The 12,510-nt window shown below is 50.0% G+C and overlaps 1 protein-coding gene across 1 annotated transcript in view; it reads right to left on the bottom strand.

Annotated features, from left to right (window-relative positions):
* Positions 1-12,510, bottom strand: part of CACNA1E (calcium voltage-gated channel subunit alpha1 E) — a 263,833-nt gene that overhangs the window by 60,735 nt on the left and 190,588 nt on the right. The window contains exons 20-23 of the mRNA XM_075067895.1: positions 10,879-10,935; positions 5,898-6,521; positions 4,074-4,363; positions 465-624 (exon numbers count right to left, since the gene is read on the bottom strand). Of these exons, the coding sequence (XP_074923996.1) occupies positions 465-624; positions 4,074-4,363; positions 5,898-6,521; positions 10,879-10,935 (1,131 nt within the window). The remainder of the gene's footprint in view (positions 1-464; positions 625-4,073; positions 4,364-5,897; positions 6,522-10,878; positions 10,936-12,510) is intronic.

Consider the following 12,510-nt stretch of genomic DNA (forward strand, 5'->3'; position numbering starts at 1 on the left):
TCACAATGCACATGCCCAAGGGAGCTGAATGGCGAACGAATGGAATGGAGCCAGACATTGTAGGAGCTGGGCAGCTGGAGTCACAAGGAGTCCATGCACCTGCAGGGGCTGAGCTCTACCCCTATATGGCTTCAGAGGTAGCAAGCATCAGGCTGCTCATGCATCTCCCAGCCCTGTTGTGTTGCTGAAGCCAGCTGGACATCTGGGGTGCTGCGGTAGCTGAGCAGGTGGGTGGGAAAGCCTGGGCCAGAATTGCTCCTGCCCCCCCCGGAACTGAGGAAGCAGCAGCAAATACAAGAAGTTGGTGGGGTGCAAGTAGGAGGCCCTGATGCTGGCTCAGGCTTCCCCAGCTCCTCCAGAGACCCAACTGGCTGGTGGTAAAAACCTACAAGGCCCTGCCCCATCAGATCCTTCTCTTCTCCAGGGCTCAGCTATTCCAGTAAAAAGACCAAAGAATATCTCACGGGTTTGTCGTGCTGAAGATAAACATGGAGCTATGAGGCACCATTGCTTTGCCCGTCTCTGAGCTTTTCTCCTTCTTCCGTTTCTTCTTCTCTTTTCCCTCATCCTCTTTTGTCTCTGCCTCGTTTAAGGGGCTGGCTTCTCCATCCGTCTTGTTGCTAACTGCAAAGAAATCAATCCTTTTACTGACCCAGCAGACTAACAGCTGCATGACACATTTACCCTAGATGAAAGTACAGGACATTTTCCTAGGACATGGGCTGACCATATCAACAGCTACTATGAGCTTTGACCGAAGAGCCTAGTGGTGGGTTATCCACAAGGGACTGGCAACTGGTTGATGGCTTCCCTGCCTGGAATAAACTGTTATTCCCAAAATTAGCTCCCTTGCACAAGCACTTTCAAGAGAGTATTGCACACCGAGGCTGCTGTAAAACTTCATGCTCCTCAGTCATTGCTCTGGCTGCTGCCTTGTGAGTGCAACAATAAAAAGAATGATGCACATTACTCAGCCACCTAAGAATGTCATTTCTCCACAGCAAGAGGGATGGTGAACAGCAAGATTGCTGTTTTACATTCCCACATGCAAGTTCTTCTGTTAGCGACACATGAAAAGGAAAGGACAGACACAGACTGTCAAGCAGAGACAGAGACAAGGGGCTCTAACGAGGCACATTTTTGTGGTGATGTTTAATTAATAACCCAATTTAAAATCTCTCACCTTGAAGGTGAGGGGAAATGTTCCTCTCGTTTTTAGGGTTTGATTGACAGGCAATCAGAGTGGGATGGGTTCATTGTACATAAAGTTTAATGTAGTGTTTCGCATAGGCCTTGGCAATAGGGAAGGAGACAGGGAATGAGGGAGTAGGGAGAAGGAGACAGGATGGAGATGAGAAAGAGGGAAGGAGAGAAAAGGAGAAAGAAGTCATATGAGTGAAGATGGATGGGAAAGAGAGAAGAGACTGAAAGAGACAGTAGGAAGGAGAAATGGAGAGGGAAAAAAAGACAAGGCACAGCACAAGAGAAAGTGGGCAACTAACAACCCCTGTACAGCAAGCCACGACTGTGAGACACACCCACACCATGCAGGAGTCAAGGGAAGAATCTGGGGCTGAGTTACACATTTGAGCACAGCACACGCCCAAAGGGGAGATGCTATGTTCTGCCCGAGGGCTGGAGGGTTTGTCCTGAGCAATATGCATCAGGCTGTTCCGCCCTTATGGCACAGGCCTGGCTTTTTTTCTAGCACAGCTCTTGCGGGTGGAATTTTCCTGTGGGCTCAAAGCATGGCTGAGAGACTCCTCCTGCATTTCCGTAGTTAGTGGAAAGAAGGCCTTCCCCATCCTGGGGATCTGCCCCAGTTACAACCTCGAGGATAGCTGTACTAATGCAAACCCCTCACGTAGAAAGGAAAAATCGTGTTTCACTCCAGTGCTGTTTTTCGTCTGCTTAGCTGTGTCTAGTACAGCAGTGCCAAAGGCCCCATTGTGCTAGGTCAGGGGTGGGCAAACTTTTTGGCCCGAGGGCCACATCTGGGAATAGAAATTGTATGGCGGACCATGAATGCTCAGAAAATTGGGACTGGGGGCTCTGGCTGGGTGTGCGGGATCCGGGGTGGGGCCAGAAATGAGGAGTTCAGGCTGTGGGAGAGGGCTCTGGACTGGGCCATGGGAGAGAGGGGGAGGGCTCCAGCTGGGCATGTGGGCTCTAGGGTGGGGCTGCGGATGAGTGGTTTGAGATGCAGGAGTATGCTCTGGGCTGGGACCAAGGGGTTCGGAGGGTGAGGCAGGGGTTTGGGGCATGGGGGGGTGAGGGCTCCGACTGGGGGTGTGGGCTCTGGGGTGGGGCTCGGGATGAGGGGGGTTTGGGGTGCAGAAGGGTGCTCCAGGCTGGGATTGAGGGGTTTGGAGGATGGGAGAGGGATCAGGGCTGGGGCAGGGGGTTGGAGCGCGGCTGGAGGCTTAGGGGTGCAGGCTTTGGGCGGCACTTACCTCAAGCAGCTCCTGAAAGCAGCAGCATGTCCCTTCTCCAGCTCCTACACAGAGAAACGGCCAGGTGGCTCTGCATGCTGCCCCATCTGTAGGCACCGCCCCTTCTGCTCCCATTGGCTGCGGCCAATGGGCAATGCAGGGGCAGTGTTTGGGGCAGGGTCAGTGTGTGGTGCACCGGAGCGGGGCAAGCCCCAGACCGCTCTCCCCAGTGGGAACTTGAGGGCTGGATTAAACCAGTTGGCAGGCCGGATCCTGCCCATAGGCCGTAGTTTGCCCAGCCCTGTGCTAGGCACTGTACAAACACAGAGTGGTAGACAGCCCCACCAGGAAGAGTTAGCAGTTGAACTAGACCAGACCCAGGGTGGGAGAAGGGCTCTACCACATAAGCAGAGTGAACAATGGGATGGTAGCAAGTGTCATGTTAGTTCCATAATTTTGTTTTAGGGGTGGTGTGTTTCGTTAGGAGGGGAATTGGCTAACTGGCAAGAAAAGGGAACGGGGTGAGAGGGATGGAGCAGGGGAGAAGGTATGAAGGGCAGGTGTGGAGTGAAGCTCTGGTGACGAGATGTGGGTATTTCTATGCTCCAGAAGACACACCTACACTAGCGTTGAGCCAGCTAGCACGCTAAAAACAGAAGCGCAGCTGTGGTGGCCCAACCAGCAGGACAGATTATCCTGTCCAAGACACTAACTATGTACTTGGGTTGACTAGCCCCATCCCGCCACTCAGGCCACTCTCAGCTGTGCTTCTCTTCTAGCTCACTAACTCAATGGGTGCTAGTGCAGATACGTCTCCTCGAGCAGGAGCAGTCACCTCCCAGCTCCAGCGCAGACATACTTGGCGAGGAAGGCAGGGTGGGAGCACACAGCCGGTCAGCAGGGCAGGGGAAGAGTGAGAACAGGTTTGAGTCTTTTGACTGGAATGGCTGAAGGTCTCTGCTTTGGCTGCCCCTGCCCCAGATGGCTGGAGTCTCTGGCTGGCTGCTCTCTGCAGTTTTCCCTCAAGGCCCCAGTGGAGTGTATGCGGGGCGGGAGGGGGGGAGACTTGCCCTGTATGTTTCCTACTGTGTGTGTGGGGTGGGGAGAGAGCAGGGTTCAAGCAGGGATAAACTGCCCTGGATCAAATGACAGTTTAAAGTGTTTTGGGCAGTCTACACTAGGGAGGTGCGTTAGTGCCCCTGTACTGGGCCCTGGCTACTAATGGCTGAGATCCTCAGTGAAGACGTGGCCTAACCATGAAGCAATGGATGTGAACATGATGAATCAGAGCTGCAAGTGCCATTATTCTTTGAGGCAGCCTAGTAACCATCCAGCCACAGAAAAACCCTGGCGTTGGCTTTCCACATGTGGTAGCAACAGTGGGGGAGCTAGTGTCATCTAAGCCTATCCAGAGCATCCTTTGGGACTTAGGTCCAACTTGCCACACAGGACATGGGGCCTTGGCTATGAATTCAGGGTTTGAGGGATGATGGGGTGGGGGTGGATGGTTGACAGTGCAGGGGCTGCATGAATGCTGGAGGATCCTCTGGGGAATCCACAGTGTTCCCAGCAGCCCTCTGGGGCCACTGTGAAGGAAGGCAGATCAGAGAGAGGCGAACAGCAAAAGAGACAGGTCCTCACTCTGTACCACAGTGGAGTCTTGGACATCAATCATGATGGTGGTGCTCTCGGTGGCTTTCTCTGTGTTGGTCGTGATGGAGGACAGCTCAGGTTCGCTCCTGCTGACGGCTCTGCTCATCTCCATCTGCAAGCTGCCCAGCAGGGCTTGGTCACTGGTGTCCAGGCCGCTGCAGTCCTGCTCTGTCAAACTAGTGTTCTTCTCCTCGTTGAGCTCATGGGGGACTTTGAGGGGGCTCACTTCCTGCATAGCTCCAGCAAAGGCAGCATCACCGGCTGGGATTTCATTGGTTCTACAGGAAGAAAGGAGGAAGGCAAGGGGAGAGAGGACAGATGGGATGGGGTGGGAAGAGGGGACAACAGGAAGTGAAGATGACAGAGGGGAGTAGGGAGAACAAAGGAGGAGGAAATGGAGAAGACAGAAAGGAGAGAATAATGAGGGAGAAATGGAAGTAAAGATAAAACAGGGAGAAAGAGACAGAGAAATGAAATCATGTGTGCTTTTGGAATGACTGTTCTTGCAACGTTAGAAAGCCTTCAGTTGGAATATAGTGAATGCTGGCTACAGTGCCCAACCTCCAAAAAGCAACCCCCTGTCTTAAGCAACCCTTTTAATATATTCCTAAAGTTTTCTGTGCAATATTCTTTGGTTAAAGATCAGCCTCTGCTAAGCAACCAAGTTTTCACTGGTCTCCTGCACGGCTGGTTAAAATGGATTTCCCAGTATTTCATCAGTAAAGGGGGATCTGAGGCACTTTTGGAAATAATGACTATTATATTATTTTTATATTCATATTTTTGGCAGCTGTTGGATTTGTCTGTTGTGTGCATTGAACATTTCCCAGCAAGTTCCTCTGGATACAGTGACACCAGTTGATGAAGGCAAAAATAAAAATTCTATAGCGTTTTTCATCCACCGCTGCTCTCCAAGTACTTTAACGTCCTATTGCTGGAGAATCCTCTTTCCTAAGGCAAGGACTGCCCTGTGTTCCTAAAACCCCATGCCAGCAGAGAAGACCAGAACAGCTGGGATTACAACAAGCTGCTGTGGGGCTGGGAGGGACCAGCAGATCCTTTCCTGCCTTTGCTGATCTCCAGTCTCGAGGATGGGGAGAGAAATGATCTCCCTGCGGGATATCCAAGAGGCCCTGGAGAGCACAGGTGGGAACATCTGAATAGGCTGTTGTATTTGATTAAATTTAATGGATTTGGCATAGCAGCCATAAAACAAATGTTACATTTCATGTTGGACCTTCTAGGGAGATGGGGGGAGGCTCCCAATTAAATTAGGAGCCACGAGATTTGCTGTCCCTGATCCCGATCTGAAAATATTTGTCTTATGCCAGAAACTAGACACAGACCTGGTCAGAGCTTTATCACCTTGGGAGCAGACGGGGAGACTTCCCAGACCCTGGAGAAATGAGGATTACAGACCAAACCAGTGCCTTTTTTAAAAGCCAGTAGATGATGGTATTCTACATGACGGCTTACAGAAAGTTTACTACTGCACCTCGGTTGACTACTACGGCACTGTCTGGAGCACTGTTCTGAGCACCGCTTCCTGTCCTGGGGAGGGCGCTATTGACTAGGATCAAGGGACAGACTGATTCCTCAGGACAGACTGGCTGGGGAAAGAGAAGCAAAGCAAAAATGGACTAAAGGCTGCCCAAGGCTGGATGACAGATGAAAGGAAGGGCTCATGCCTGGAGATGCAGAACCATCAAGAGATTAGCCCACCCACACTGCTCTCCCACCCCCAGATGCCAGGCTTGCCATTTCTCCACAAGGAGCCACGGATCATGCCGTCAGGGATGGTGTGCCCTTTACCTGTTCAGCTCCTCGCCTGCCAGTGGCTCCTCCTGATTCGTGTCCTCCTTCCCCCCTTCATTTCTGGCCTGCTCTCCTTCCGTGGGATTGGCTTCCTCCAGGCTGGCCTCTTGGCTGGCTGACCTGCTCTCCAGGGCCCCAGATGGCTCCTTCCCCTCAGTTCTCACTCTCCGGTGCCGGCTGCGCCTCTGGCTCTGCCTCAACCGTGCTCGGTCTTCAATCCCTGCGCCTCCCCCTCCGCCTCCTCTCCCTCCCCCATCCTGCTCAGTCAGATCACAGTTCCCATGGCATGATTTCTGATGCCATTGTTCCCTGTCTCTCTTGGCTCGAGGGGATGGGCTTTTCTGGTCCTCTTTGGTGCTTGGGCATGAGTTGGTGCCTGCGATGGGTTGGTCCAGGCATTCCGCCTGCGGGTGCTCTGCACTGCCTCCATGATCCTCTTCACCCTTCTCCAGGGTTACATTTTCCCCAGGAATTTTCCTCCTGAATATGCTGGCGTGAGGGTTGATCAAGGGAGGGGCGTCCTTGTTGAGGCCCTCCTGGCTGGACATCTGCATGTGCCTGCGGAGCTGACTGGTACGCTGCTCCCAGACCGACATGTGATGTCGCCTTCTCCTGTCCCTCCTGGGAAAGGAAAACAAAGGGGTTCAGGCCACCTCTGTGCTGTCAGAAACCCAAGAACCCACCCCTATACAGCATGCACCTGGGCCCAGATGGACCCATACGGAGACCCTCATCACCCTGCTCCTCGGGCAGACGCTTCCCGCGCAGCGGGCGTGCAATGCTACCACTCTGACTTGGGAGTGTTCTACACCCACTCGGCACTGGTGTCAACACCTACACAAGACACAGGGGTCTGGGAAATCAGGCCCAATGTATGGGAGAGCTCACACATGCAGACACAGGCTCTGTACATCAAAAGACAGAATCCCACAGCTGGGGAGGCCCATACACACAAGCATGTGTGAACCTACATATGCAACCACAAGACCATACGCCTACAGACACAAGGGAACATGGGCGTGCAAGAGCCCACTCACGCAACTACATGAACACTTGAACCTATGGGGCCAGTATGTGTGGAACAATGTACGCAAAAATATGGATGTTACAAGTGCAGATCTACTGAGGTAAACACATCAGTACATACAATTCGCCTAATGTACAAACGCACATGGCCACATATGCATGGGCTACTCTATGCAAAATCCAGAGGCCGCTACACGTAAAATCGTGGGCAGACATGCACAAATGTTTGTTAGCAGTCTGCTGGTCTCATCTTGAGAACGCAGTGCATCCGCTGACAGGGACTGTGCTGTTTGGTTCATGCTGTTCAGGGTGATGTTGGTAGATAATAAGATCATTGCTATCCCAGATAATTCCTAGCAAAGTGCTCAGCTTTGTGTGTATCACCAAGACCTGGCTGGCTGATTCAGCTGCCCCTGCACTGACCCAGATTTCCCCCAGTTCGGGATGAGCTGAGAGAAGTCAGGGCAATAGTGAAGTCATGTTATTTGCATCTGATCCAGAGGTAGGAGGTGCCCAGTTCAGAAATAGATTCATCTTAGGCTACATCTACCCAAGAGACCTTACAGTGGCACAGCTGTACTACTGCAGCTGTGCCACTGTAAGATCTATTGTGTAGTTGCTCTATGTCGCCGGGAAAGAGCTCTCCCCTTGACACCTCCAACGAGCGGCGGTAGCTACGTCAGCAGGAGAAGCTCTCCCACCAACATAGCTCTGTGTGCACGACCAATGGTGCTGGCAAAATTTTTGTCACTCAGGAGGATGGTTTTTTCACACCCCTGAGCAACCTACACTTTGATGACATAAGAGCTGGTGTAGACATGTCCTCAATGGCATACATGTCCGAGGACAGAATGAAATTGAGATCACAATGAACAGGCTGCCATTGCAGATTTCCCATGCCTGCTGCCTGGGTATTTGTCTAGGTCAGTGTTGGAGTCACTGAGGCTTTGGAATTACACTATGGCCCCATAATCAGCGCTCTGGCATTTACACTGACACCCACGTCAGGGCCTCTCTTGCCTGTCAGAATGGTGCTGAGGGGCCTTCATGTAAATAAGAATCTGGCCTGTACTTGGGGCTCCTGTGGGATCTCAGAGCTGCTATGAGTACTGTCGGACTGGCCCCAGTGACTTCTGGCTCTGCACAGATAACTGGAGGTGAGCAGGATGAACTTCTGTGTCATGTTCTCATTATTGCTCCTTCCAGTTTGAAGTCAGAACCCTCCATGACTCCCACTGGGTCAGAGGATTTCTTTTACTGGACTGATGGACTTGGTTGGGTTTCAGATTTCTCTAAGCAGAATACTGTGCAGCCAATGGCCCACTCCAGCAATGATCTGATAAGAAAGTACGATTATGTTTGTCTATTAAACATCTTCTTTCCATAGATCTTCCTCACAAACCACAGTGTTATCTGAGTGGCTTGTGATGGATTAAATGTCAGAACGAGCCATCATCCCATTACCCAGATTCAAAAAAGAACTAGATAAATTCATGGAGGATAGGTCCAACAATGGCTATCAGCCAGGATGGGTAGGGATGGTGTCCTTAGCCTCTGTTTGCCAGAAGCTGGGAATGGGCGACAGGGAATGGATCACTTGATGATTATCGGTTCTGTTAATTACCTCTGGGGCACCTGCCATTGACCACTGTTGGAAGACAGGACATGGGGCTAGATGGACCTTTGGTCTGACCCAGTATAGCCGTTCTTAAGAGCTGTTCATTCCAAGGCAGACTGAGTCAAGTATTTTTTTGCTGCAAGGATTTCTTCATTTACTTCCTAGGGAGTGTAGATCAGATCTGGACTGAAACAGACTCCCTCCACAGCAGCAGGGCAGCATCTGGAGAGGACAAATGCAGTATCTTCTCTGGCTGAATTTCAGCCTGTTTTTCTAGGAGAGCTCTAACTGAGCCAACGCCCCTTGAGACGGATAAAATCTAGCCTGGGAATTCTGGGCCTACTATTGGATAACAGTATAAACACCTCCCTTAGGGAGGGCAGGATGTCAACCTACTCCAAATGAATATTCTCATGATCTAGCTCAGAAAATCTTCTTTTAATGTTGCCTGTCTCTAACCTTCCCCTGGTGGGGAAGGTCACTGGGAAAGCCATTCCAAGGTAGGTGTGGGGTCCTTTGGAAACCTCAGATTTCCTTGACCCCCTTGAATCTAGCTTTCTACTGCGTGGCTGAGATACTGGCAGTCTTCCTGGTAGTTGGCCTGCCTCTAACAAAGGCTGACGGGCAGATGTCCATTTTGATTCTTTCTGATCTATCTTTCCCCCACCCCTTTAAAAAAAATAGACTTTTTTTCTTCCAAAAATAAGGGGAGAATAGGAAAAAAGACAAAAGAACAAAAAAGAGTAAAGGAATGGGAGGGAAAGGAAAGGAAAAGAAGGGAGAGACCAGGAGGGGAAAGGAAAGCGACATCTCCAGTTTCCATCTGCCAGGAATTAAACAACGGTTGCTAATTAGATTTGCCTTCATCACCTTGAGAACTCTGGTTCGGTGGTTCCATTCTTCCCTGATGAAGAGTTTCCAGAGGATAGTGCTGGGCAACTGCTCACTTACCCTCATGCACAGGATTCAGTTTTGTCACCCCTCCTCTTCAGTGTGGACATAAAGCCAGTGGGAGAGAGAGGGAGTGTGTTTGGGCTCCATTGCCATCGACATGCAAATGATGAAGAGATGGAGGTCTTTGGCATCAGACCCAGACTGCACAGTCTCCTTGCTGACTAGGTGTGTAGCTGTAACAGGAGCTTGGATGAGAGTCCAGCCAAGATGTAGGGTGGTCGGGTAATGGACGTCAAGTAAACAGTCTGCCTCTCTTGTGAAAAGGGAGCTCTTACAAAACTGGGAGTATGGTGCGATTTTATCCCATCCACTTCTGGCTGAAACAATGGCAAACTTTTATCCTGGACATGAACTGCATCCCAGCGATCCAGATCTGTCACCTTCGGCTTGGACTGTTGCAATGTGGCCTCCCTGAGGCTATCTTCAAAGCTAGTGTTGAACCCAGCTGCCTGCTCACTGAGCAGTACAGGGAGCTATAGCCATAGGGAGTGTGCTACACCTGTTCTGCAACATCTGCACGAGCTGCCGCTTCCCTGCCAGGTGAATAAGGGTCCGATTTTACTGATCTACAATGCCCTCTATTGTTGGGGATTTTACCCCTGAGGGCCCCCGCACATACACACAGACACCACTGCACCAGCTGAGATCAGCTTTTACTCACAGTCTTTCCATCTGAATGGCTGGAGGCAGGGCATTCTGAGTGAAGGGCTCTCACCTCTCATGCTTGCTTGTCTCTGGGTCTGACAGAGCCAGAGTCTCTTGGCCAACAGGGTGGCAGTAATGTTCATCTGCCTGCTTGGCTTAGTGCCTTGGCACGGGAGGGCTAAATTCTGGGGGAGGAGGTTTGTACATGTACATTCTCATAGACGCACTCAGAGGGAGGGCTGATGGGTGCATTTTAAGGGATCAAATAAAACCTTTAAAATATAACAAATGTGCACACGAACAGACATCAAAAGGACAGACACCCCTACACAGGCACACAGACGCACACCAATAAACGCACATACAAGCAAGCACACGCATACGACACAAACATATGCATGGGCAGACACACGCCAGCACACGCAAATAAACAGACACCAGCTCACAGGTACCTACAGTATCTGCACACACACTGAAGTGCTAACCTACACAAACACACACAGACACACGCAAATGGTAGCACAAGAGAGCATACTTAGTTTAGACATGCACAAACCCACACACACACACTCACAGATGTGCAGAAGCAGGAGAACACACAAATCATATGCCCAGAGGAGCACACATAGGCTCCAAAATAGGCTATGTAGAGGCCTAAATTTAGCACACACAAAAATACATGTAACCACATATGCACATAGCCACGCACAACACACAATCATATGGCACACATACAGTTGGCTGCTGCGTGGCTCCCACATCGACATGTGATGTCTCCTCCTTCTGTCCCTTCTGGGAAAGAAAAATGAATGGGTTCAATCCACTCAACCCTGCATGGACTTGCACACTGACAGTCACAAGCAGAGAAACACACGCACTCCTACACGTGTGCATAAAGTGACTTCAGGCATCCATCACTAGCATGCATGCACACGTAACTGCACAGCGTGTGTATATATGTACAAATGGAAAGGGGGGCACCACACCCACAAACTTCTACATACACAGGTAGAGATCATGGAGAAACTACTTTTGCAAACAAATTCATCCATCCACACACACGCAAACAGATTTATACAGAGATAGGCACACACTGACATAGGCATTTCACAGGGGTTGGGCATATAACATTATATAGATACAGACACATGCACTCCCTGAGCCTTAAATACACAGTACCTGATTCTCATTTACACTAAGAGCCCTTTAGACTGCTTTGACAGTACAAAGGATTCCTAAAGAGGGTTGTGGAGAATCATGCCCATACACTTACTGTAGTGTTCAGTCACATATACATACACATGCCACCTAGAATACATGTGCATGAAACACATGCAAATATATGTACAAAAATGTACACATTTTGCCAACCCATATACAAATCATACATATTGTGTATACAAACAATATAGGCAAGGATATATTCACAGACTGCACACCAGCAAGAACTTGGTACCCATACAAAGTACATGCACACAGGACCTCCAAGGAAGCAAATGACTGCATGCACACAACTGCGTAACTATACACTTATCACCAGGGATAAGAATGCTAGTCCTCTCTGTACAACTCAAACAAAGGTGTACAGACATGCAAAGAAATATTCAGAGTACACATTAATAAAGGCATATGTGCCCACATGGTGACTTCATGACTAATATTCACATGTGCAAATACCAATGCATGTATGTGCAGTTATATGCCAGAACAAATGCAGACATAAAAAGTACATGCTAATGTGACCATTCCTACATACAGTGGCAAAAGCACAAATATGTCCATGTGCCAAACCTGCAAACTCACCTGCACATTAGGCACCGACATACCACACTGCACATACCCAAACCCATATGCACAATAGGCACTCACATGATGCACCTTACACACAAACCCACATGGTAGGAACCTATGCATCACACACACAAATCCAACTGCATGGACGGCACCCGTGCACTGTACATGCAAACTCATCCACACAGTATACACTCATGCAAACCTGTCCATATGGTAGGCATCCAACTCCCATTCACTCAAACCTAACTTCATGCTAGTCACCCAGTCACCCACATACATACAAATCCACCTTGTCCACACATGCCTGCACACAGATACACGTACTTCCATAATTTCACTCTTCTTCCCTACATCCTTTTAGTATTAGGTCTTCTCCTCTTCACCTTTGTTTACACTCTACTTTAATTCCCACCATTCCTACCACCGGTACTCCAGCACTAGCAACCATGGATGTGCTAGAGTAGACAAGGCACAAGCAGCTGTCTAGAACTCTGGCCAAATTAGAGTTCCCCGGCTATCGTTCACGCTAGTGGATTACACTGTACTGGCAATGCTTGGTATCCTTTGATGAAA

This window comes from Chelonoidis abingdonii, chromosome 7 (genome assembly GCF_003597395.2).
Source record: "Chelonoidis abingdonii isolate Lonesome George chromosome 7, CheloAbing_2.0, whole genome shotgun sequence".
NCBI lineage: Eukaryota > Metazoa > Chordata > Testudines > Testudinidae > Chelonoidis > Chelonoidis abingdonii.